The sequence below is a fragment of the Stenella coeruleoalba genome (assembly GCF_951394435.1).
Source record: "Stenella coeruleoalba genome assembly, chromosome: 11".
Lineage (NCBI taxonomy): Eukaryota > Metazoa > Chordata > Mammalia > Artiodactyla > Delphinidae > Stenella > Stenella coeruleoalba.
This window is the reverse complement of record NC_137157.1, coordinates 47,416,017-47,443,087: the sequence shown is the minus strand read 5'-3', so window position 1 is coordinate 47,443,087 and position 27,071 is coordinate 47,416,017. Positions and strand designations below refer to the sequence as shown.

General features: G+C 37.8%; 1 protein-coding gene across 2 annotated transcripts; it reads left to right on the top strand.

Annotated features, from left to right (window-relative positions):
* Window positions 1-1,513: 1,513 nt before the first annotated feature.
* Window positions 1,514-25,944, top strand: YEATS4 (YEATS domain containing 4). Of its 2 annotated transcripts, XM_079937900.1 has the most exons (8): window positions 1,514-1,800; window positions 4,712-4,831; window positions 7,888-7,954; window positions 8,061-8,155; window positions 12,277-12,369; window positions 12,458-12,545; window positions 22,446-22,638; window positions 25,529-25,944. In XM_079937900.1, exons 1-7 carry the CDS (start codon window positions 1,750-1,752, stop codon window positions 22,613-22,615), a joined length of 684 nt encoding a protein of 227 aa, XP_079794026.1. In that variant the 5' UTR covers window positions 1,514-1,749; the 3' UTR covers window positions 22,616-22,638; window positions 25,529-25,944. The 2 variants fall into 2 exon arrangements, with proteins under 2 accessions (XP_079794026.1, XP_079794025.1); XM_079937899.1 differs by lacking the exon at window positions 25,529-25,944 and having other exon boundaries at window positions 22,446-23,120.
* Window positions 25,945-27,071: the final 1,127 nt, after the last annotated feature.

Genomic DNA, 27,071 nt, shown 5'->3' with positions numbered 1-27,071 from the left:
TCACAGGGGACAAACAATCCTATACTGTGGTATGAAGGATGTTGTATGACAGCGGACTTTAACAGATCTCACTGATTTCAACCACCTTTGGAAAAAGAGCCTCAAGTCTTCTTAACTTCTCCATTTTTCATTTATTTACTAGTCAACAAACATTGATGACTAGAAATGTTTACTAGGGCCTAAGAACATTAAGGGGTATAAGATACGATTACTACCCTTGTGGAGTTCACAAATAACTCATATATAAACTTGTTAAGTGTTTCAATCCCTTAGGCACCATGGAAACAGAAAGGACAGTGTGACTATAAACCACCCGGAAATCAGCTGCCAGAGAGATAGGAGAAAAACCAAGAGAATGTATTTTATAAAAGGAGGCAGTAGATAGCAGAGTCAAATCCTGCCAAGAAGCTAAGGGCGTTAAAAGTGGATGTTGGATTTACTGATAAAGTCAGTAACTGGTCAGAGAGGTTTCTGTGAAGGTGAATGAAATTCAGGTTCAAATTTGACTTTGAAAGATAAAACAGAGTGTTTTGCAGGATTACATATGTGTTTGGTTGGTTTTTAACAGGAAAGATTAAAGTTTGTTTAACTCTTCTTAAAGGAAAAAGCCTAAGAAGAAAAGTTGGAGGTACAGGGCAGAATGGAGACGGTTGATGGGGCAAAATCCTCAATAAAGTGAAAATGAATGAGATCAAGAACACTGACTGAAGGACTGATTTTAAACTGGAAGACAGACACAGTTTTGAGGGCACGAGCCCGCTGTGTCCCTTTGCCTAGCAAAGCAATAAAGCTATTCTTTCCTACTTCACCCAAATAAATGAATAAATAAACTGGGAGCCGATTCTCTCTTGAACAGAAGAGAAGAAAGGAAGGGAGGGTGGATATTGGGCAAACCAAAGCTTGTGTTCAGGTCTGGTGGCATGGAGGTCCGTTTTCTCTGTTGAAATAAGATGCAAAGTCACCTGATCAGAATGAGAGGGTTGGTGTCAAGAGATTAGGGAAATAGAATAGCTTCCAGTTTAAAACAGAAGAAAAGGGAGAGCGAACCTCTGACTAGCACCTCATATTTCAATTAAATTGGAGGTCATTCATTTAGCACTGCACTAACCTGCAAAGTAGTTAGTACCACAGAAGGGCAAGGGAGGGGAGGTTTGCGTCACGTTATGGACCTGAGAATCCAAAATGAGTAGAAAGGAAGGAAGGAGAGGAAGAAGGGAGTAAATAAAAAAAGAAATTAGCGGTTCAAGCCTGAAAGTCTGAGGACGTCTGGATGAACACAACGAAAAGCTGTCGGTGGGCGAGATTTCATGAACTTAATTTCAGAACTGTCATGCTTTGGCGATGGCAAGGTATTACCTCCAAAAGACAGTTTCTCGGTCATTACGAAGCCAGGCGGTCTGGCTTGTCGACAGGCACTGGCAACCAAGACCGGTCTTCATTCGCCTAAAGGCAGCGGCTCGGCGCGTGCGCAGTGTGCGCGAGCTCGTCGCGCCTGCGCACAAAACGTCGCCGTTGCCACCTTTCCTGGCCCGCTCTCCAACCGCGCGGGGGTGAGTGGGCTTCCGCGACGCCCTCCCCTGTGAGGCGTTGGCGATCCCTCAGCACCCCGAGCTCAGCTGACTCGTCCTCCTTCGGCCGGAAACCCTCCTCCTGGGCCCGCGCGGGAGGAGCGGGGCCTCTGAGCGGAGCGGCGAGTCCGCCGGCCCCGGTCTCTTTCCCTGGCGGCGGCGGCTTCTTCCGTAGGACAATATGTTCAAGAGAATGGCCGAATTTGGGCCTGACTCCGGCGGGAGAGTGAAGGTCAGTGCCCGCCCCGCGCCTCCCCTCCGGGAGTGGCTCTCTCGCCCCGGCCCCTCGTGGCGCGGCCTGGGGAGGGCCTGCCTGTTTCTTCTCGCGCCTTTTCTCCTCGGGCGGGAGCCGCGGTTTCCAGGCGGACGGCGAGTCAAAGCCCCAGAGGGAAAATCATGATTTCATTTGGCCCCAACTTCATGTGTCACCGCCTCCCTTCCATCCCAGACAAAAAACAAACATAATCGGTGGTGCCTGGGGGAGAGCCGGACATTGTTGCTGAGGAAAAAGCCACTTGCGGGGCTGGGAGATCCTGGCTTGCTGCTCATCCTCTGCCAACCCAGGTCACCTGTAAAAAGGCGGTGGGGAGGGCAGTACCCACCTATTGTGAGGATAATAACAGTAGCAGATACCGTGCGAAGTAAGCACAGTGGGTGGACGCTTTACCCGATTCTCTGGTTCAGTCCCTACAAAGGCAGTATCACTCCCAGTATTTACAACTAGAAAAGTTCAGAAGACTTCCCCAAGTTCATGGTGTTCCTAAAGTCCCAAGGCTACAGCCAAGATACTAATCAAGGCATGCAAAGAACATAACACTGCCTGGCACATAGGGAACATTCAGTACACGGTAGCTTCTTAGTTTTTAATTAAAGTGATCATAGAGCCTAACGTAATGTATGACACTGTGACACATTTCCCACTCACTTTACTACATCCCCTGGCACATTAATTTTTTTATGAGACGACCAACTGGTTCCTGATATAACACCTAGTTTTACCCCTTCGGATTTTTATTTACCGCAGAAAGGAAAATTTTTTATAAAAGAAATCACCCACTTTTGCACCAATCTAGTTTATCTAGGTTTTTTTTTTTTGAGTCCTTCTGTATGTCGTATTGTTTTCACATAATTTTATACTGAATATACAATTGTCATACACAGTGCTTTGAAAGTTTCAAAAGCTACTGAAATTTAATGGAAGGGGGAAACAGATGCCAGGTAAAATTCATAGTACCATAAGGTTCATAAACATACATTTTCCCTCACTTTTGGGCGAAGTTTTGGAATAATAAGAAAGTACTACTGAACAAAGGTTTAGAACACTAGCTTTTGGAGAAGAACTTACAGAACTCTCTCTACTTGTAATCATGTTAGGTTCTAAAAGTCTTTTAAGTCCAGAATCACTTGAGATTAGGCCTGTAGTCCTCAAATGCTTTTCCACCGAAAATGGGTCCGAGTTAGTCATGTAAAACTTTAAAATTAGGGACTTATTTCTTCTCCATGCTGATTGTTATGTGGTCTTGTAAGCATCTCTTCCCAATTTAGATAAATTTGATCCAGGTAGAAAGTCTTTTGGCAGATGAACCCGCTTTTCATCATTGAGGAACTCCCCAAGTTCCTAGCAACATTGTAGCAGTTCAGGATCTATTATCCCTCACCATGTCAACGCTCCTTGTACTTATTCATTCGGGCCTTGAATGTGAGGCCCCATCTTTGGGTACCACAAAAGGACACTTGCTGTGATTTTTTTTTTTTTAAGTTTGTGTACAAACCACTTGCCTTCTCCTGAACTAACCTTAGGCTAATAGGTATTGGTTTTATTTGTGAATTATCTAGTCACAATGAAAAGTTTTTCCATTTGTTCACTGCTTTTCCTCATTTCTTATTAATTGTTGATTACATTGGCACAGCACTTTTCACATGTGATATATCTTGCTCTTTGACCTTCAGATACAGTCTTACTATTGAACAATTGGTCTCAAATTCATGTGCAACATTCAGTAATTTTCTTCACTTGGAATTTTTCTATCTCCTTTTCATCGTAATCTGCCTTTACACTTAACCGGATGTGATGAGAAACATGTATGTACATCTCAGAACTGAACACAAATATAGCACACATGCCATCAGTCCAGGGATTACCGAGCTTGAGTCGTCCAAGTGCCTCTTTGCCATTATCTGAATCGAAATGTAGTGTTTAACATTTTTGTTTAAATCAATTTTTTAAAGTCCCTTCCTAAGCATTACTATTTTTGAAATTGTGGGTTTGAATTGCTAGTTATAGTTATGGTTTTTCTAATACAGATTAAACACAAGTAATGAAATGAAAATGTTTGCCCTTATTCTACCTAAAATCCCCTTCCAAACTGTCTTTAATTTTTGTACTGTGCTTTGGAGAACCCTGGTGTAAGCTGATAAGGACGTTACCATCAGGTGATGGTAAAGTTGGTGAGCGTTATTCCAGACTGCTCTTTAAAGTTTGTAAATAGAGCTTTTTCTGTTTCTTTTTAAAAAAAAGAGAGAGAGAAAGAAAAAAGGAACTCTCAAAGTACTCCACATGATTTAAATACACGTTTTCAAAGTGAGAACATTGTAATTAATGTGGTGTTTAGTTACTTGTGGTATTATGAAATGAGGCTAATTGTCTGGAAATTATTTGTTGAGGGAAATCCATGTTATAAGCAAACTCTAGGTTGTTAGACTGCCTGCCATTTCTTAAAACAAGCTTTCAGAGTTCTAATTCTGTTTATTTGGGTAATAATACAATGTGGTGTTTTTTTTTAATAAATTTATTTATTTATTTTCGGCTGCGTTGGGTCTTCGTTGCTGCACACGGGCTTTCTCTAGTTGCGGCGAGCGGGGGCTACTCTTCGTCGTGGTGCGCAGGCTTCTCATTGCGGTGGCTTCTCTTGTTGAAGAGCACGGGCTCTAGGTGCATGGACTTCAGTAGTTGTGGCTCGCGGGCTCTAGAGCGCAGGCTCAGTAGTTGTGGCGCACGGGCTTAGTTGCTCCACGGCCCGTGGGATCTTCCCGGACTAGGGCTCGAACCCGTGTCCCCTGTATTGGCAGGCGGATTCTTAACCACTGAGCCACCAGGGAAGCCTAATACAGTGTTAACTGGTGTTGAAATTGTTTTCTTGTAGGGGGTTACAATCGTTAAACCAATAGTTTATGGTAATGTTGCTCGATATTTTGGAAAGAAAAGAGAAGAGGATGGGCACACCCATCAGTGGACAGTCTATGTAAAACCATATAGAAATGAGGTAGGTAATTGTTTTTCCTAAAACTTTTTTGAAGCTATAGTTTTTTTTGCTCAGAGTTAAATTGTAATATTGTATAGTAACTGATAATAAAATTGGCCCACTGTAGAAATGTTACCAAAAAAGTTGAAAGAATAAAGTAAGAGCTGTCATCTTTCTATAATTGTTAGTAGAATCAACTTTCCAAAAATGTTTTCTAATTAAAATTAAGTTACGGTAAAAAGAACTATGCTATATGCACAGTACGTCTTCCAATCACCACACCTTAAGGTAGCCTAGTATATAATCGGGTATTTCAGGAATAGTAAATTTAAGTGATAATTTGGTAATCAGACCATCAGAAAAGATGAAAGACAAACTGCTACATAATCTAGCTGCTGGTAATTTGGTTTTGCTACTGAATCTCTAATGCCTGGAATGCAGTAAGTACATAGTGGGTATTCAACAGATACTTACTGAATGAATAAACTATTCCTCTATTTAAAACCCTTCATTCTGTATTTCAAATATCATTGTTCCAATATAGTGGAAGCAAGAAGGCAGGTGAGAATTTATGTTATCATTGTAATCATTCGTCACCTTTCAGAAACATCTGAAAAAGCAGTTAGAGATGTCACCAAGAGTTGTTACTTCTGAAAAGATGAAAATGGTGCCAAATAGCCCAAGGGTAGATTCACAGCTTGATGATGATAAAGGTAGTCTGCTTCAAACACTTTGAATTATATTTTACCACCTGTAAGAGACTAGAATTTTGGACATACTTTTACTTTATCAAGGGTCACATTTTTAAAATAAATTGAATAATTATTCAAAATAACTTTATAGTGTCAATTTTAAGGGTAGAAATGCTGACTTATCATTCAAAATTACTTCCAATGCTGAATACTCTTTTCTTCCCATGTACCCCACAGTATGTTCAGTCACATTTAATAAATTAAGAGATGATAAATTTAGAGGTAAATCGAAAGAAGGGGAATATGCCACACATTAAACTGCCATGTAGGACAGTTTACAGTAACTGAACTCAGTGCAGCTGTAGCCACAATTTAAAGGTGACCACTTGAATGTAGAGGTCTTGAGCTGAAATCAAACATCTACAGGACATCAAGTAGTGATGCAACCCAAAGTTATCTTAATTTCAAGGACAAAGAATAAGGCAGTTGACTTTTGAGTTCTTTTTTTCTTCATATATTCCACCAAAAGGCTGAGTTAATACATGTTGAAACCAATTAAGCTTGATAATGTTTTTTCTTCAGCATTTATACTATTCTCTATTAAATAAAATTAAAAGACGAAGAAAAAAAACCTTCAAAGTCCACACAAAAACTTGTATATGAATGTTTGTGGTGACATTATTCATAATAGTCCAAATGTCTCTAAACTGATGAATGGATAAATAAAATGTAGTGTATCCATATAGTGGAATATTATTAAGGAATAAAATAAAGTATTGATACATGCTACTAACACATGGAATAAATTAGAAAACATGGCAAGTGAAAGAAGCCAGACACAAAAGCCACATACTGTATAATTCCATTTTTATAAAATGTCCATAATAGGCAAATCCATAGACATAGAACCTAGATTAGTGGTTGACAGCGGGTGGGAGGAAGAATGGGTATGAGGTTTCCTTTTGTGTGATAGAATGTTCTCAAATTGATTGTGGTGATAGTTGTACAACTCTGAATATATTAAAAACCATTGAATGGTGAACTTTAAATGGGTGATTTGTGTAGTATGTTAATATCTCAATAGAGCTGTTAAAAACAAAAAAACAAAACCACCTTCAGTGACTACCTATTGCCCTCATCATAAAGCTATCATGTTTAGAAGGCCTGCCATGACCTTTCCCTATCCTATCTCTGCAGCCTTGTCCCTTGTCTGTGTTTGCCTCATTTCTTTATATCCTACATTTTACCAATACTAAATTACTCTCAGTTTCCCAAAGGAACACTCTTAAACCTCTTCCTTTCTTCCCACCCACTCCATTCTTATTGTTCCCTTAGGTCTTAGTTCAAGTGTATTTTCTTTAGATCTACTTTCTTGATCTCCAAAGACTAAAATAGCTGCCTTTCCTATGGATTTGTACCTAATGTCCTCATAACACATGACCTAATATGCACACAACAGATTACAGATTACAGCATTGAAATGCTGATTTTCTTGTCTGCCCCCCACTTTACAGTGAGACCCTGAGGACAAGATTCTGTTATTTATCATTATAGCATCTAACAGTATTGGTAGTCACTCCTATTTGTAGAAAAAATGAATGAAAGTATTCCCAAAATAGTCTTCAAAGAGGCTTATGAAAATCTGCCTCAGAAAAAATGTTCACAAAATAATGTTAAGTGATGAAGGCAGATAGTAATATATTATTACAGTAGGATCCCAGTTAAAAAAATATGTAGATAATAAGCACATAAAAATTCCTGAAAGCAAATAAAAAGATTAATGAACATTACTGTTGAATGCAACTTACTCTGTTTTGCATTTTCCTGTTTTTCTATAATGAATTATTTTTGAAAAGGCCTCCTTCGCTAGCAGGATCCCTTTTGTGTGCCGGAACTAATGAATATGCTTTTGTGCTTCAAAATATAATTAAGGAAAGGAAGAGTTTTATATCCAACAGTTTTAGGTTGCTTAGCTTAGTTGACCTTTGTATAATATAATTTTGTTTTTTGAAGTTGCTTAGTTCTTAGATTTGCTTTGGTGTATATGTTTATTTCTGTAGAAAATATTGGAAATGTACTGTTGTTTTATGGAAAAATCAAAATTGATTTTGAGTATTGTCTACAGAGATATATAAAAATAGGAATGCAAAACAATGAATTAGGGACATATATATTTCTATATATTATGAATTTTGAAAGAATTCTGCACAGCCTTCCTTTGTTTAAAAACAAACCTCCAGGGTATAATTCATGTTTCTTAGAAAATTCGTTTCCATAAAATTTAAGGGGAAGTGTATTTTATAAAATTGGCACAGGTGCTCTGTGTATTTCCTTCCTAATTGTTATGTGTAGATGGCAGAACTAATTAATGCCTCTGTATTTTAGGATATGTCAGCATATGTGAAGAAAATCCAATTTAAATTACATGAAAGCTATGGCAATCCTTTAAGAGGTACAATAGTTTTTTAAAATTCATAATGTTATAAATTTTAAAAGAGCTAGGAAACTGTATCAGTAATTTACAATTTATAATTGTTTTATTTTTTTCTTTCTTTTAGTTGTTACTAAGCCTCCATATGAAATTACTGAAACAGGTTGGGGTGAATTCGAAATAATCATCAAAATATTTTTCATTGATCCTAATGAAAGACCTGTGAGTAATGTTAATCTCTGCAAATATAAAATGGATTTTTTAGTAATTGTGAAAATTTTACAATATTCAATAGCTTGTTATATGTTGACATTTTCATTCAGGTATACTTTATGTAAGCTTATGGCTTGGTGTATCTCGCTATGAGTTAAGGTTTTTCATTTTTAAGTGAAGTGCCTTTCAAAACTCTTTTGTTTTTCTAGTATAAAAAGAAGGGATAGAATGTGAACAGTTATTTGAAAGGAATCATGGAAATTACATGATTACTACAGCAAAAAAATTTAAAATTCATTAGTATCGTTTGGTTATTAGTAACAAACAAGTGGAGTCCATATGCTCTCTGAAATGGGAGTGTCCGGTTTTTTATAGTTAAAAGCCCTAGAAAGTCTTTGTACATTTTCAAACTGTCATCAGTACTAGCAGCTTTATCTTATACCTGGATCCTTATTTATAACCACTGACTTTTTCATTATTTGATCTCTTCAGATTGTTGCTTGATAATGTAAAAAGTCTCTCAAAGCTTTCACTTAGACCCCTCAGCAACTTTGTGAGCTTGGTGAGATCCTCATTTTAGAGATGAGCATATTAAGGCTCAGAGATGAAGTCATGTGCTCAAAAACACAGTTAATTGTGGTGGAGTTAGTTTTTGAATCCAGGTATTTGCATTCAGACCTCACACTCCTTCCTTTACTCTTGCTTTTGACTAAAACCACTAAGCCTGTTTTATTTTTAAACCTAAAGGGTCACAACTCAGGCTCTCTCATTGCACATTTGTGTGGCTGGTGTTTAACTCCAGTTTCAGGGCTTTAGTGGTCATCACCATTAATTTTCATCTTGATAGATTCAGCTCGCTCCTTTAGCACCAAACATTGACACTTTAATTATCAGATTACATTTGTAAAACGATGTGCTTTTAAAGGATTTGGATGTCACCTGGGCCAGTGATACAGAGAATTAGTTCCTAACTAGTTGCATTAGAAATGCCTGAGATGTTTTTTTATAAGTTCAGACTTCTAGGCCCCATTCCACAGAGCGTGATTCACAGGTTTGGAGAGGGGCCAGCACCCCAGGTAATTCTGATGTGCAATAATATTTAGGACCCATTGAGGTAGACCATACTTTTCCTCATAGAAGTTCCTTTAGGCAGTCCAGTATAGCAAGAAGAGAATATTGACTTCTGTTATTAAGTGAAACATCCTATTCAGGTTTGGGGTAGTTCTAGTTTTAAGAAAGCTCTACTTTATGTTAAGCTTCCTTGAACTTTTTACTGATAACTATTCATACTTTAGTTTTCTTTTCTCCTGAAGAACCATCTATAGCTCATTTAAATATCTTCCATGTGATAAGGTTTCCAGGTCTCCTACCATTCTTGTCCTTCTGGGATACTCTCACAGACATTATATTCTGTTTGACAAGAAATTATTAAATATCCATATTTGCAAGATATTGCCCAAGGGGTGGGATACAAAGATGAGACACTACACCTATCCTTAACCAAAGTAGTCTATTAGGGAGAATAGAGCACAGAATAGGCAGATGTTGAGAGAGAGGAAGAAGAAGTTGGTCATGTTACTAGAGCAGAGGTTCTTGTTAACTTTGTATGATTGCTTTGAATTCATTTTATTTTGAGAATGTGCTGCCTTACCTGTCTGCCTCCTCATCTGTCTCCCCCTTCTCTCCTCCCTACCCTGCCCTCAATTGGAAAATACATCTCTGAAAGAAATCATTATATAATGTAACGTCATTATGAGACAGCTCTCAAAGTCAACTCTTGGCAAAGTAGGGTAATATGATCTTTTGCCTTTCTGGAGTGATTCCTTTATTGAATAGGTTTCCATATAGATCTACATAGGCCTGAGTTTTATCCCCTCCAAATTACTGTAGTGTTCTTTTAGTATAATGAACCCATTATAGTTTTTGAATAGTTGGCTCTTACAGAAAATAAGTCATATGAGGTTTATTTAAAATATAAAAGAAAGATATGGGTAACTTGTGATTTACTTCTGTTATCCAGTAACCTATTACTCATCAAACCACTGTAAAAGGAATGGTTGTTTCTAAAAGCAAAATGCTAATATTGGGTTTTTATTCCTAGAAATATCTCTGGCAAGTATAGGCATTTTCATTGCTCTAAGAATCTTCAAACACCACTGAAAATTAGAGACATCTGTCCTGAAATTATTCATTGCCTATATTTGCATGAATGCCTCTCCAGGTCTGAATAATAAATTTGGGAATGGAAGGCTTTATGATGTAGTTTTTAATACTTCTTAAATTATAAAAGACACGCATATAGTTTTTTTAAAAGATTTAAAAACTAGAAAGTACAAGTCTCCTGTATTAGTTTCCTAGGGCTGCCATAAGAAGGTACCTCAAACTGAGTGGCTAAAAACCACAGAAATTTATCCTCCCGGTTCTGGAGACTAGAAGTCCCAAATCAAGGTGTTGGCCATGCTCTCTCCATAGCCTCTAGGCGAGAATCTTTTCATGCCTCCTCTAGTTCCTGGTGGCCCCAGGCGTTCCTTGGCTTGTGGCAGCGTAACTCCAGTCTCTCCCTCCATTTTCACATGGCCTTCTCTCTCTCCCTGTTTCTGTGTCACTTCTCTTTTTATGAGGACACCAGTCATATTGGATTAGGGTCCCCCCCCAATGACTTCATCTTAACTTGATTACATCTGCAAAAGGCTCTTATTTCCAAATAACGTTACATTTACATGTTCTGAGATTTAGTACTTCAACATATCTTTTGGGGAATACAGTTCAACCCGTAACATCTTCTTTCCCCCATCTCTGACCCCTTCCTCAGGAAAACCACAGTTACTGTTTTCAGTTCCTCTAGAAATTATTCCCATTCATCTCGTGTATTTAAATCCCTAAGGTTGGATTTTTCAATTTTAGATAGTGCCTGTCAGCTCCTAGTGATGACGGCTGATCCTTTTTCTTTGTCTTTCTTGGTTTCTTTTTTCATTTTGCTGCAGGACTTTATTCAGAAAGGATGCGAGAGAAGTAAAATTTCAGAGCCAATGCTCTCTGAAAATAGCTTTGTTTTTGTTTACCTCTCACTTGATTGGGTGAAGAATTCCAGGTCCCACAGGAGGTGCACTCTCTCGTCTGTGAGTGGGGGGAGAGGAGGGAAGGTTGGCCAGCCTAGCCGCCCCACAGCCTTCTTGATTTCTGTACCTGCCAGCTTTGTGCTCGCAGTCTCTCCCCAGAGCTCCACTGGGGGCAGCAGCTCCCACCTCTGATGCAGTTTTCTTCTTTAAGATTTTAGGTTATGGATTTCCCTGTTATGGTTTATCCATCTGTGTAGTCTCATCTGCTTTCTGTCTGTTCCAGAAATTTGTCAAATTATCTGCTTTAAATATGGCATATGATCTATACTCCTTATGATGATTTTAGCTAACTTTTTGGAAAATTCTTTGAGGCCTCTGAATTGGTTTCTATACCTTCAACATGAACTCTGATGTTTTACCAGCTAGGTTTTGTTTTGCTCAAATAATCACTCATTGCGCTGCAAAGCTTTTCCTTTGATGTCTTGCTGTATCTGTTTTTAAATATTTTGAAGACATATTGCTCTTGCCGAAGTGAATTTTCACTGACTAACTTTGTGTTTGTTTATTATGCTATTTATGTATTAATCTTATTATTACACTAAAGAAATTAACTTGTCCTCACTGAGCATTTTAGTATTGACCATTCCTTTTGAAAGTATCAAATCTTTTTTCGCCATAGTAAGTTTGTAAACTTTAACTGTCACAGTTAATCAAATGTCGCCTGTGTAAGTAAAAGAATTCATCTTAGTGACTTACCAGTTTAATTTCCATAGCTGTATCTTGTGTTATTTTTATATATAGTCACTCTCTAGAGATGCTTTGTAACTAATGTTTGCTTACCCTCTTCAAAACATACCTATTGAATAGATGTATATAAATGGTAATACCTAATAGGAAAATAAAAGTACACACAGAATTTGGGTGACCTGCCACAGTAAGTTGTAGTTGAAACAAGATCCTGAATTTGATGTGTTTACTAACTCAGTCTCTAAATCAGTTACAGAAATGATGATGTCTCATAATGATGATAAAAACCATTGCACAGATGTCATGTCTGTTTTTGTTTCACAGGTAACCCTGTATCACTTATTAAAGCTATTTCAATCAGACACCAATGCAATGCTGGGAAAAAAGACAGTGGTTTCAGAGTTCTATGATGAAATGGTAAGAAGATTTTATAATGAGAGTTTTTTAAACATTTTAAATTGTAGATTTTGCAATTATTGGGCTTTTTTTCATTCTCTTCCATTAGATATTTCAAGACCCAACAGCAATGATGCAACAATTATTAACAACATCTCGTCAGCTTACCTTAGGAGCCTATAAGCATGAAACAGAATGTAAGTGCCATGAGTTCATAATTAATCCTGAGAAATAATGTATTCTGTAATGGTGAAAGGATTGTATGATTAGCAACTATTAAATTTTTTTCCTTAGTAGATACAGGTAAAATTTTTAGGAGTTATACAATATATGTATTACTAAAGAACAGGTAAGAAGGATGTTTTAAATAGTTCTCAAAGTAGGCCTACTTTCAAAAAGGTAAAAGACAGCCTCTGACACACTCTGAAATACTGTTTGTCTTTATTCACTAATTACATTTAAGCATAGCTTTTCATTAATCTTGCTTAACCTGTCACTCAATCATTTTCTGTTTACTAGTCTTTGCTAACAAAATCGGTGTGAAGAACCTTGCAGAACATAATTATACTTAAGTGTACGGTGAACTAGTTTCTCCCTCTCTCTCTTTTTAACTTGTCACCTGACATAGTTTTATATTAATGCTGGGGTGGTGAAGACCAGAATGTCTTATTGATAGTCAGTCATGCTGTCTTTTCCCTTTAGCTTACGAGGCCTCAGAATCCCCTACACATTGTTTCATGCAGCTATTGCCAACCATTTGCAGTTGTCATTCAAGATGAAATCTACTTACCAACCCTGTGTTGACATTTATGTCACCATTTATTCGGTTTTTCCTTTGATTTTTCATTTATTTGCTTACAGTATATATTGAGCAACAGTAAGATGCCAGGCATTGTTCAGAGGATAGAGCAGACAAAAGCCCTGCCCTCATGGAGCTTACATACTAGTGGAAAGAAGACAAATATTAAATAAACAGAACAATGAAATGTGAAGTAGTGATTGGATGGCATGAAGAAAACTAAAGTAGGGGAGGGAGCGCTTTTGGTGGGAGGAGATGGTTAAGAGTTTTAAATATCAGGTCAGAGAATGCTTCCTGAAATGGTGGCATTGGAGCAAATACCAAAAGGAGTGGGGAGATGAGCCATGCAGCTACATCAGAGACGAATGTTACGTGTAGAGTGGCAGCAAGGGCAGGAACCCTGAGGTAAGAGCATGCCTGGCATATCCGAGGAACAGCAAGAAGGCCAGTGTACCTGGAGTAGAGTGAACAAGGGGACAAGGAGTGGGACATGAGGCCAAAGAAGTTATTATGGGACCAGCTCATATAGGGAGTTTAAGTTATTAAACTGAAGGAGATGGGAAGTCTTTTGTGGGTTTTGAGCAGGAAGAGTGACAGTATAAGACTAATATTTTAAAAAGATCAATCACCCTGGTTGCTGTGTTGAGAGTAGACTGTAAAGCAGAAAGGGTAGAAGCAGAATAGTTAGGAGGCTATTCCAGTAATCCAGATATAGAATTGTGGGTAGTACCAAAATGATAGCAATGGAGGTGGTGAGAAGGGGTCAGGTTCTAGTTTGAAGATAGGTACAGTAGGATTTGCTGATGGTTTGATAACAATATATGAAAGAAGGAGATGAACAAAGAATGACTGTTAAGGTTTGGGGCCAGAGGAAACAAACAAACAAAAATTGTTATTACTTTTCATAGAGATGGGAAGTCTGGGAGGGGCAGCTTTGAGGAGAAAGATTAGGAGTACAGTTTTGGACATGATGGCTGTGGGATGCCTGTAAGACATCTAAGTGGAGATGTTGAGAAGGGAATTGTGCTCAAAGTCTGGTATTCAAGGAGAGGTCTAGGCTGAAGATATAAATGTGGAAGTTAATATACACATGAATTTATAAATTGTGAGACCAAATGGTATCATCACAAGAGTAAGTGAAGATAGAAAAGAGGTTCAAAGGTTGAGCCCTGGGCACTCCAACATTTAGAGACTAAGGAGATGACCAGCAAAGGAATTAGGAAAGAACAGTGAGTGTGGAGGGAGAAAAACTAGGTGCACATAATATCCTAGAGCCAGGTGAAGAAAGTGTATCAGGAAACAGTCATTAGCTGTGTTCAGTACCTCTGATAGGTCAAGTAAGATCAGAGCCAAGAAATAGGCTATAGCAAGGTGGAGGTCCTTGGTGACCTTAACAGGAGCAGTTGAAGGAGAATAGTAAGGACAGAAGATCAGTTGAAGTGGATCAAGAGAGAATGAGATGAGGGAGTTCCCTGGCGGTCCAGTGGTTAGGACTTGGCACTTTCACTGCCGTGGTCTGGGTTCAAATCCCTGGTCAGGGAACTAAGATCCTGCAAGCCGTGCAGTGCTGGCAAAAAAAGAGAGAGAGAGAGTGAGATGAGAAATTGGAGACAGGTGCTATGGACAACTTTGTCTTGGAGCTTGACTATAAAGGGAAAGTAGCCCTTGAAGCAGTAGCAGAGCAGGATTTGGAGTCAAGAGAGCAGAGTTTTCAGGGGAAACAGACCAGTATCGTTATAGGCTGGAAGAAGCGATCCAATAAAAGAAGGGGGGTGGGGGATGAGAAAGCAGGAGAGAAAGAGGTTGCTGTTTAACCATTGTTGGTTATAGTAGTGTTTTGTTTGTATTTTCATGAAACCCTGACCAAGAGTTAAAAGATCTGAATACTGATTATAATTGCTACTTGGTAGTCATTTAAAATTGAAAATCACACTCATTAAAAAATTTTATGTTTCACTTTCTACATCTGAAAAAATACTTGGGCTACTTTGTTATGAACATAAAACAGATACGTATATGATCACTTTTGAAAAGGTTAAAAAACACTAGTCACATGCTATTTTAATTTGTTACTGGTCATATTCTCTCCATTATAGATCTCCTTTCTCTCATACTATGAAATGTGCCCAATTCATAGAGGAAACTTCTCTTTTTAAATTCAAGTACCCATATTTCTGTGTTTTCAACAAAAATAATATCATTAATTCATATATGTATAATAGTAGAGACAAACGTTTCATAAAAAGACTTTTCTACAAATTAATTTTTGACGTGTTAAAGTTTATGTGTGGAGATTTATAACCTTCGGAAGTTTTTATCAGTAAATTGCATGTTTTATATTATCTTCAGGTTATTTTCTCAACAGTGTCAAATCCATAAGGAAGAAAAAGATAATTCTGTAAATGGTATTGACACAATTGATAACTTTTGAGAAGAAAACTTAATTTAGATCATTGCTTTATAGCACTTATCGAAACAAATTCCAGTTTAATTAATGATAGTTAACTTTTTTTTTAATTAATTAATTTATTTATTTTTGCTGTGTTGGGTCTTCATTTCTGTGCGAGGGCTTTCTCTAGTTGCAGCGAGCGGGGGCCACTCTTCATCGTGGTGCGCGGGCCTCTCTCGTTGCCAAGCACAGGCTCCAGACGCACAGGCTCAGTAGCTGTGGCTCACGGGCCTAGTTGCTCTGCGGCATGTGGGATCTTCGCAGACCAGGGCTCGAACCCGTGTCCCCTGCATCGGCAGGCAGATTCTCAACCACTGCGCCACCAGAGAAGCCCAGTTAACTGTTTTTTTAAAGTCAGTTAAGCTGTTTAAAAAAATTAGAGAAATGACTGTCCTGGCTAGTGAAGACTTTCTAAATTTGAAGTGTTAGAATAAATCACATTGAAAGAAAGGCAAACTTGATTCTGCAAAAAAATATTTAACTTATTCATTTCAAAAGGGCAAAAAAGAAAGATAAATTTGTAGAAAATATGACAAAGGATTAATATCTTTAAAACCCTAAAATAAATAAAATAGAATAAAATTTTAAACTTCAGTTGACAAATGGACAAAAGACGTGGACAGATGAAAGAGGAGATGACTAGTAAATAAAAAGGGAAAATATTTGACCCTGCTAGTAATTTTTAAAATGCAAACCAAATAATAATGGGTGGTTATATTTGTATCAAATAAGCAAAAGGAATTTTTAATAGTTGTACCTATTAAGAATGTGGTGAACCCTGTGTTCTATGAATTGTTTGTGTGAGTAGGCCTTTTAGGAAAGCAACTTGGGAATATTAATCAAAGGTCTTAAAAAGGTAGGTATACTTTTACCAGTTTGAGAGCATTATACTCAATATTTGGTAATATCAGTTAGCTTTATTGAGTGCTTACTGTTTGTACTCTTGTAAATCTGTACATGTATAAACTCATTTACATCTACAATAACTTTATTAGGTAATCCATTTAGAAAAGGAAACTGAGGCACAGGGAGAGTAAGAAACTTGCCCAAGTTAACATGAGTTAGTGGTAGAGCCAGGACTTTATCCTAAGCAGTCCTCAGAACTTAGGCTCTAAAAACATAGTAATATTTTTAGATAGAGTAATGGCCGGGATAGAGGTTGCTCATTATAAAACTTAAAACACATTAAAAGTTTATAAAGATGTTTATACTGGTAAACCCATGGAAATTTACTTAAGTACTAGGGATCTAGCTTTTAATAGAAATTGCTTCTACAAGGAATAATTAAAATGATAGTGAATGGGCTTCCCTGATGGCGCAGTGGTTGAGAGTCCGCCTGCCGATGCAGGGGACACGGGTTTGTGCCACGGTCTGGGAAGATCCCACATGCCGCGGAGTGGCTGGGCCCTTGAGCCATGGCTGCTGAGCCTGCGCGTCCAGAGCCTGTGCTCCGCAACGGGAGAGGCCACAACAGTGAGAGGCCCGCGTACCGCAAAAAAAAAAAATGTTTAAAAATGATAGTGAATGCTTGAAAAGAGTTTACATGTACTAGATAAGTGCTTTGCATTTCTTAATTTATTGAATACCCTTAACAACCCTAGGAGGAAGGTACTACTGTTAGCCCCATTTTCTAGGTAAGACCCTAGAGCATAGAGAGATTTGATATCTTGCCCCAAATCACTCAGCAAAGCAGGATTTAAACCGAGACAGAGTGTGTGCTCTTAACTGATGAACTGTTCTATCTCTTTGTAAAAAAGCCTTACAGGGACTTCCTTGGTGGTACAGTGGTTAGGACTCTGCACTCCCAATGCAGGGGGCCCAGGTTCGATCCCTGGTCAGGGAACTGGATCCCACATGCATGTCTCAACTAAGAGTTCGCATGCCACAGCAGAGGAGCCAGCCTGCCACAACTAAGACCCAGCACAACCAAATAAATAAATAAATAAATATTAAAAAAAAAAAAACCCTTACAGTCTATTTTTCTAACCAGTAAGTTACATTGGCTTTGCAAAAATATTAACTCTTCTTTGGATTGACTTACTCTAAATTGAAGCTTTATTTGGAAATTTAAAACAGAAATTTTATCTATATCTATATCTATCTATCTATCTGTGTATGTGTATATATATATATATATATATATATATATATATATATATATATATACACACACTCACAGGCACACACACATACATATATATATATCTTAAATGTATGTATAAGCATTTAATATATTGGAAGCAGAAAACCAGAACAGGCTAAAAGAAGTTTTTAAATGTTTTCCCCTATCATCTCATTGGTAATTAACCCAGTTCTTTCAATATATGGTACCCTTTGCAGTCTCATGATTTGTCAAAAATAAAGTATAGTGACTAAATCAGACCACAAAAATCTGTATCTACAGTACATGCTGTCCTCTGACAAATGAGTTAATCAGGTCTTCCTAACTAGATTTAAAACTACCTGTTACAGTCATATAGGACTCCTTGTTGTTTCCCAAATCTTTCTGTACGCTTTCCAAGGCCCACTATGTCCACTTCATCTACCTAATTCCTTTCTCATTCTTCAAAACTCAATTCAGATTTTACTACTGCCAAGAAGCCTTCTTTGATATACACACACACCCTTTCCCCTTGGTATGTCATAGCACCCTATGATTATCTCATGACACTGTAATGCATTTTTCTTTCTTGTCTGTCTCCTACTTCTGTATCCCACCATCTCACAATGTGCCTTTCACTCCATATATGTTTTATAATTAATATGGAGAGAGAGGGGGAGAGCAAGGGGATAAAAATTTCTGCATAGTAAAAAAGCATTGTCAACAAAGTCTAAAGACAGACAAGCCATTAAAAAATATTGTACTCAAATCACAAATGACTAGTTTCTTTAATGTATAAAGAGCTCCTGCACATCATTTAAAAAGGCTGATAACCAGTAACTAAACAGCTTCTGCAGAGCAAAGGAAACCATCAACAAAATGAAAAGGCAACCTACTGAATGGGAGAAAATATTTGCAAATCATGTATCTGATAAGGGGTTAATATCCAAAATATATAAAGAACTCATACAACTCAATGGCCAAAAAACGCATACAATTTAATTAAAATTGGGCAGAAGAACTGAGTAGATGTTTTTCCAAAGAAGACATGCAGATGGCCAACAGGTATACGAAAAGATGTTCAACATCACTAATCATCAGGGAAATGCAAATCAAAACCACAATGAGATATCACTTCATGTCTGTTAGAATGGCTACTATCAAAAAGACAAGAAATAACAACTGTTAGCAAGGATGTGGAGAAAAGGAAGCCCTTGTGCAATGTTGATTGGTGCAGCCACTATGGAAAACAGTATGTAGGGTCCTCAGAAAAATAAAAGTAGAGCTGCAATATGATCCAGCAATTCCACTTGGATACGTATCTGAACAAGACAAAAACACTAACTTGAAAAGATATATGCAACTCCATGTTCATTACACCATTATTTACAATAGCCAAGACAGGTAAACAACATAAGTGTCCATCAACAGGTGACTGGATAAAGAAGAGGTGTTTTATATATATATGTGCGTGTGTGTGTGTGTGTGTGTGTATATATATATATATATATATATATATATACACACACACACACACACACACACACGCATATATACATAATGGAATATTAGCCATAAAAAAGAAGAAATCTTGGGCTTCCCTCGTGGCACAGTGGTTGAGAGTCCGCCTGCCGATGCAGGTGACGTGGGTTCGTGCCCCGGTCCGGGAAGATCCCACATGCCGTGGAGCGGCTGGGCCCGTGAGCCATGGCCGCTGAGCCTGCGCGTCCGGAGCCTGTGCTCCGCAACGGGAGAGGCCACAACAGTGAGAGGCCCGCGTACCGCAAAAAAAAAAAAAAAAAAAAAAAGGAAGAAATCTTGCTGTTTGTGAGAACATGGATGGACCTTGAGGGCATTATGCTAAGTGAAATAAATCAGAGAAAGACAAATACAGTATGGTCTCACTTATATGTAGAATCTTTAAAAAAAAAAAAAAAAAGCTCACATACAGAGAATAGATTGGTGGTTGCCAGAGGTGGGAGGTGAGGGGTGGGCAAAAAGGTACAAACTTCTACTTACAAAGTAAGTCCTGGGGATGTAATTTATAGCATGGTGACTGTAGTTAATAATACTGTCTTGCATATTTGAAAGTTACTAAGAGAGTAGATCTTAAAATTTATCATCACAAGAAAAATATCTGTAACTATATGTGGTGACAGATGTTAACTTCAGACTTACTGTGATGATCATTTTGCAATATATACAAGTATTGAATCATTATGTTGTACACCTGAAACTAGTATATGTCAGTTATACCTCAATTTTTTAAAAGGGTGGTGGGGAGAGCCGATAACCTAAAAGAAAAATGAGCAAAGGAAAAGCAGACAATCCATAAAAAGAAAGCGAGGAATGTCCGCTAAACATATTAAAAGATTGTCTGCCTCAGAAGTAATAGAAATGTAAAGTAAAACTATTCTGAAATACCATTTTTAATCTTTCAGAGTAACTAAGACCAAAAAGTTGATGCAGTAGGGAAATAGACGTACAATGCTAGTGAGATTATAAATTAAGAGGACTTCTAAGAGTCACTTGTCATTCTTCCAGATTTACAAGATCAAATGTCCTTCAATTACTGTTTACTGGAATTTAGCCCACAAGTATACTGGAATGATTATGCGCAGCATACACGTTATAGCATTGTTTGTAATAGAGGAAACTGGAAATACTCCAAATGTACATCAGAGGGGACAGATGAATGAATTATGTATGTCCATTCAATGAGGTCCTCTGCAGCCTTTGAAAGAATGAGACAGCCCTGTGATATGGAGTGAGCTTTCAGATGTAGTAATGTTAAGTGAAAGAGCAGGGTGCTGAGCAGTGTGGATAGTGTGACATCACTTGTGTTGGGGGTGAGGAGAAATCACACTTAGGTGTATGCTCGTCTCTGAACCAATTATTTCTGGAAAGATACCAAGGAAACCTAACTGATTATCTCTGGGAAGAGTGCTGGTTGGTGGGGGGCAGGGGTAAAAGGAGGCTTTTTTTGTTTTTGTTTTTATTGGAGTATAGTTGACTTACAATGTTGTGTTAGTTTCAGGTGTACAGCAAAGTAAATCAGTCATACACATATAAAAAGGAGACATTTTTTCCATAGTCTACACTTTTCATCCTTTTAATTTTGTATCATGTGTATGTACTGTCTTCAAAAATAATTTAAAAAATAAAAGCAATGAAAAATTACAAAGAAAAATATGGATTGTTTTGGCAATATAAAAGTTTACCTGTGTTACAAAATATATCACAAAAAGAAAGCACCAGCAGTGAGGAAAATAAGGACATATTGCGTGTTTTGTTTTTGTTTTTTTTATAAATTTATTTATTTTATTTATTTATCTTTGGCTGCACTGAGTCTTCGTTGCTAGGCGCGGGCTTTCTCTAATTGTGGTGAGCGGGGGCTACTCTTCGTTGCGGTGCTCGGGCTTCTCATTGCGGTGGCTTCTCTTGTTGCGGAGCACGGGCTCTAGGTGCGTGGACTTCAGTAGTTGTGGCGCACGGGCTTAGTTGCTCCGCAGCATGTGGGATCTTCCTGGACCAGGGCTCAAACCCATGTTCCCTGCCTTGGCAGGAGGATTCTTAACCACTGCGCCACCAGGGAAGTCCCACATTGTGTGTTTTTAATGCGCTAGATGCTTTAGGTATATTACTTAATCCTCATAAATCCTCCGAGAAATACGAAGTTTTAACTGTATTATATAGAAAGACGAGATGAAGGGAGACTTAGAGATATCAGCATTCAGCTATTAAGGGGCCAAGGGTGTATTTGAACTCAAGTCTTTCTGATTTCAATGGTTTTGGTTTTTTTCCTTCACCAAACCACACTGCTTCCAATTAGTGATCCTTTTAGGTTAACAAACAACTGTGCCTCAACATTCGTCAGCAGCAATTACCTGAAATGTCCACAAGGTGGAAATGTTGGATGATAGTAGTCATTTTTCTCTGTAAAACTTGATGCTACACTATCCAAGTGGAATAGTTAAATCGATATAATCTATTTTGCAGTAATGATATTTTTATTTTGTAATTTGTTATGTAGCCAGCTAGAATGTTTTAAATATTCAGTAATAATAGTAGTTAATATGGCTTTTTATGTGCCAGACAGTATTCTTTTTAAATCTTTTAAAGAAATAATATTATGAGGTGTTTGCTATTATAATCTTCATTTTAGCAATGAGGAATAGAGCATAGAGATAATAAATAGCTTATTCAGAGTGGCACATCTAGTAAATGATAGAGCTGGAATTCAAACCTAGACACTTATTGATATCTTTTTGAAAAAAGATAGAGGTTTGTTTTACCAGTGTGATTATGTAAATTTTACCTGTACATAAATTTAAGAGTACTGTTTTTAGTAAACTCTTATTAACTGGATGTTTCTTGGACTGTATACTCCCTCATTTCCAAATCAAATTAGAAAATTAGAGATAATTTTAAGACATAATTTAAGATATTATGTCTTAAAATGTTAACTGTGAATTAAAATACTAGTGGTCAAAAAAATTTTTTTTAATAAAATTTAAAAAATTAGTGGTCAGAATTTCATTCTTAGTGGTAGAAAACATATTAGATCCTCTCTGGAGAGTTCAGACTTTCTTACCTACCCCCCTCTGTCTAAAGTTACATATCTTAAGTTGTCCGCATTTCATCATGAAAACATTGGCCTAAGGAAATGCCACATTTATTGCTCTATGAAATATCTTGTACATGTGAGAAAAATGAAATAAATCAGTAAAAGTGTATGTTTTCTTTAGTTGCAGAACTTGAAGTGAAAACCAGAGAAAAATTAGAAGCTGCAAAAAAAAAAACAAGCTTTGAAATTGCAGAGCTTAAAGAGAGATTAAAAGCAAGTCGTGAAACTATAAATTGTTTAAAAAATGAAATCAGGAAACTCGAAGAAGATGATCAGACAAAAGAAATATAAACAGTTCTGAAGAGAACTCGATAGTAAGTGAAACTAAAAATAAGGTGGAGTTTAAAGGAGAGATGTACTACAAATGCTGCAATGTTTCTTAGAGGAACTGCACATATAGTTGTCAGCCATAGATTTCTCAGCAATGGGGTCAAAGTATTTGTACTTTACAAGCAATCTTTAATATAAAATATATGTGTATAATGCTGTATAGGCATTTTATCAACCCATTTCGGGGTAGTTCTGTGATACTAAGCACAATTTTAAAACATTTTTATTGCATTGTATGTATAGCTTATCCTTTTGACAGACATCAAAATTTCATTATAAAGTATAACTTGTACGAATTTTGTACTTCCCTAGTAGTTAGAATTCGTGGTAAAATTAATGTGTGTATTTAATTTCTTAAGTTCTTACCTGCCCCCATCCCAACTCTTTTGTATCTGATGTACCCAGTGCCCAATAAGCACTCAATAAATGCAGTTTACAGTTGCTGTTTCTGCCTCTTGATGTATTTCTTTGCCTTGAAGCAATTCACACTCTCTCGTTACAGTTAATGTATCTCCATAGTATTGTGACCATGCATCTCTTATTTGCAGTCACTGTAGCATACAGAAGCTCTCTGACAGCCAAGATCATATCTTAAGTATTGTTCTGCCTAACTCCCACAGTGTCATTAGTTTTACATAGAACAATATTCAGTCCTTCATGCCTGTTCCAAAGATATATAGTAGGGGACCCCAACTGGGGCCACAGACCGGTATCGGTTTGTGGCTATTAAGAACAGGGCCACACAGCAGGAGGTGAGTGGCAGGCTGGTGAGTGAGCAAAGCTTCATCTGTGTTTACAGCCGCTCCCCATCACTCACATTACCACCTGAGCTCCACCTCCTGTAGATCAGAGGTGGCATTAGATTCTCATAGGAGTGGGGACCCTACTGTGAACTGGGCACGCGAGGGATCTAGGTTGTGCGCTCCTTATGAGAATCTAATGCCTGATGATCTGAGGTGGAGCTGAGGCAGCCCCATCACCCCCAGATGGGACCATCTAGTTGCAGGAAAACAAGCTCAGGGCTCCCACTGATTCTGCATAATGGTGAGTTGTATAATTATTTCATTATATGTTACAATGTAATAATAATAGAAATAAAGTGCACAATAAATGTAATGCGCTTGAATCATCCCAAAACCATCCCCACCCCATCCCCAGTCCGTGGAAAAACTGTCTTCCGTGAAACCGGTCCCTGGTGCCAAAAATGTTGGGGACTGCTGACATATAGGATGCAGCTGTGCATCAATTTTACATACTTCCCCTAATTTCTCTACCTTATCCTCAGGCTGTCCTGTTCAGATCCACATGGTGAGTCCTCTATTTTTGACTCATCTAATTTGAACATTAGTGGTACTTAATTTTTAAGGCCATGTTGGCTGACCCATCTTGGCAACCTAGGAGCAACAATAAGTAGGAAAGTATTTTGGAAAACATATAATATTAACATGTTACAAAGCTGCTAAAAATGGAAACCACACATGTGCCTAATGCAGATTCTATACCTTCTACAGAGTGATAACTAGCCACTCTAGTACTTTAAGATACTTTTAATCTACCTGCCCTGGTGGATTGGTTAATTTTTACTTTGTTGCTTTATTTTCTAGGTTGTGACATTTATAAGCATTATGGAGGTTGGACAAAGCTGTGGTCTGAGATTTCTGCCAGGGATTCTCTGGGGGGTTGGAGATGGCACTTCTAATTGTGCTAGGCATCATTCAGCTCTCCCCTACCTTTTACCCCAATGCCCACAGTATAGGGTAGGGCTTGGGGATAAATCAAAAAAGAATGGGGAGAAGTCCCATTCTACTGGGTTTGCCAAAAGGTTAATTTGGTTTTTTCCATAAGATGGCTCTAGTAGCACTTACTTGTCTTTAACTTCATTTGAAACAATTTTGTTAGATTGTATGTGACAGCTGTCATATCAGCATGCATTTAAAAGACATCAAAATTGGTGAAGTTTTGTGTAGCCATTTTAATGTTGAAGATGGAAGAAAAAGCAGCATTTTCAGCATATTATGCTCTATTATTTCAAGAAAGGTGGAAATGCGGGGACTTCCCTGGCGGTGCAGTGGTTAAGAATCCGCCTGATAATGCAGGAGACATGGGTTCGAGCCCTGGTCCAGGAAGATCCTACATGCTGCGGAGCAACTAAGCCTGTGCGCCACAACTACTGAGCCTGCGCTCCAGAGTCCACGAGCCACAACTACTGAGCCCGCGTGCCACAACTACTGAAGCCTGCGTACCTAGAGCCCGTGCTCCACAACAAGAGAAGCCACCACAATGAGAAGCCCGCGCACCGCAACGAAGAGTAGCCCCCGCTTGCTGCAACTAGAGAAAGCCTGCGTACAGCAACTAAGACCCAATGCAGCCATAAATAAATAAATTTATTTTTAAAAACCCAAATATGCAAGATATATACAAGGATGTTCACTGCACTATTGTTTACATAACAAAAAATTGGAAACAAGGTAAATGCCCATCAATAGGAGCTGCATAAATTATGCTATGATATAGTGATAATGATGGACTCCTCTGTAGTTGTCAAAGTGGATAAAGCACATCTGTATGCTCTGACATGAAAAAATACCTGGATTATACTGGTTGGTGAGCAAGAAAAAGGCACTTTGCAAAATAGTGTTCATGATTCCGTTTTTTGTAAATAATATTACATTAGCGTATAGAGAGAAAGCATGACTTGGAGGAATTTTCACCCATCTTAACAATAGGAAAAGGAATTATAGGGACTGTCAGTATCTACATAATGTGTGTGAATGTTAGACTTTTTTACAGTAATAGTGCATTTCATTTGCATTAAAGAGAATTTTAAAATAGTTTAAAACTTAAAAGGAAAAACTGATGTCTTTTGATTATCAGAACATTGCCTCCGATGAACCAGATCAATATGAAGTGTCATGTGACAGTTCAGAGAAATGAAATGTGACCTGTGAATGACGTGAGAAGCTGATGGGCCAGGACTTCTTCTGGAATTTTATTGGAGGGACTTATGGGTAAGATCCTTGCTCTTCAATGCATCATCCAGTGAACTGGGATCATAATCGTGATGTAAAAATAGGTGGTGAAAGGTGTGGGGTATATCTGACTTCTGTCCCAGTCTGGACTCTCTGATCTGGATTCTTAATTACTTTTAGTTATTTTTAATTAAAACAATGTGTAATTAATTAACCAACTAGATTGCAGTAGCCTGTGTAATATGCCCCATGACATCCCCAACTCTGGGTAGCCGCCCCCACTCCAATCTGCTTACTTTCTCACTTTCACTGGCTACCCACCCTAGCTTACCTGCTCTCTGTCTGCTACCAGACTTCATTGCTCTTCAGTAATTCCTTATCTACCCTCAGTGAATTCCTCAGCAATGCTGTTTGAAAATTCCCAGTCCACTGAATCACCCCTCCCCTTATTCATTAAATTAATAGAGTCGTAAAACTAAAAGGCAGCTTAGAGAATATCTAATTCAATTCCCTCATTTGATGAGGGAGTAAAGTCTTGCAGATATTAAATGACTTGCAAAGTCACACAGTCCTTTGGAGCCAGAGGTAGAATTTGAACTCAGCTTTCTCTGACTGAGCAGTCATGGTATATCATTGTACGGCTCCACCAAGGCTTAGAGAAGAGCGTGTGAATTGGCAGGTTACTTGGAAAAGCTTTCCAAGGAAAAAGGAATCTGTAAATTGCAGTGTGCTGTTATTGATACAGTCAAATCTCTATCATCAAAATTTTGGTTTATTCTCCTTCCAGTTTATCTGGTCAAATCATGATCTCAAAATTAATGAGAATTGTCACCCCTACTTGGTTTCATTACATGCATGAACTGAAACCACAAGTCTATTTACTCTTATTATGCACATCAGCAGATGACCTCAGTTCTCATGTCATTGAAATCACAGATGCCATTCAAATTGACCCCGTAAACTTCTAGCTGTACAAAGTTTCTCTTTGTTCTCACCAAATCCTGCTTTCTTTCATCTCCCTAATGTTCTTCTCATCTGTGGTTTTGGTTTCAATTTATATGATGTATTACTGCAAATTTATAATTAGGGTAAAATCACATTACTTTCCTGAGCCTCAGTTTGCTTCAGTGAATATGAGTATACTACCCACCTCATGCAATTCTGTTTAAGGTAAGTGAAATAGTACATGTAAAAGCACTTGGAATGGTGGGAATAAAGAAGATAATAATGCTAGTAGCTGCTCATAAAAATCCTCAACAAAATACTAACAAACTGAATCCAGCCACATATAGAAAGGATTAAGTCATCTCATCACCAAATGGGATTTATTCCATAAATACAAGGTAAGCTCAACATATAAAAATCTGTGTAATACAGTTATGGGCTGAATGGTGTTCACTCAAAGTTCGTATGTTGAAGTCCTAACTAACCCCCAATACTTCAGAATG

Coding starts and splice junctions, on each gene's coding strand:
- YEATS4 (XM_079937900.1), top strand. CDS start 1,750: ATGTTCAAGAGAATGGCCGAATTTGGGCCTGACTCCGGCGGGAGAGTG. Junction 4,832..7,887: donor TAAAACCATATAGAAATGAG/GTAGGTAATTGT, acceptor TCTGTATTTTAG/GATATGTCAGCATATGTGAA. Junction 12,546..22,445: donor CTATAAGCATGAAACAGAAT/GTAAGTGCCATG, acceptor TGTTTTCTTTAG/TTGCAGAACTTGAAGTGAAA.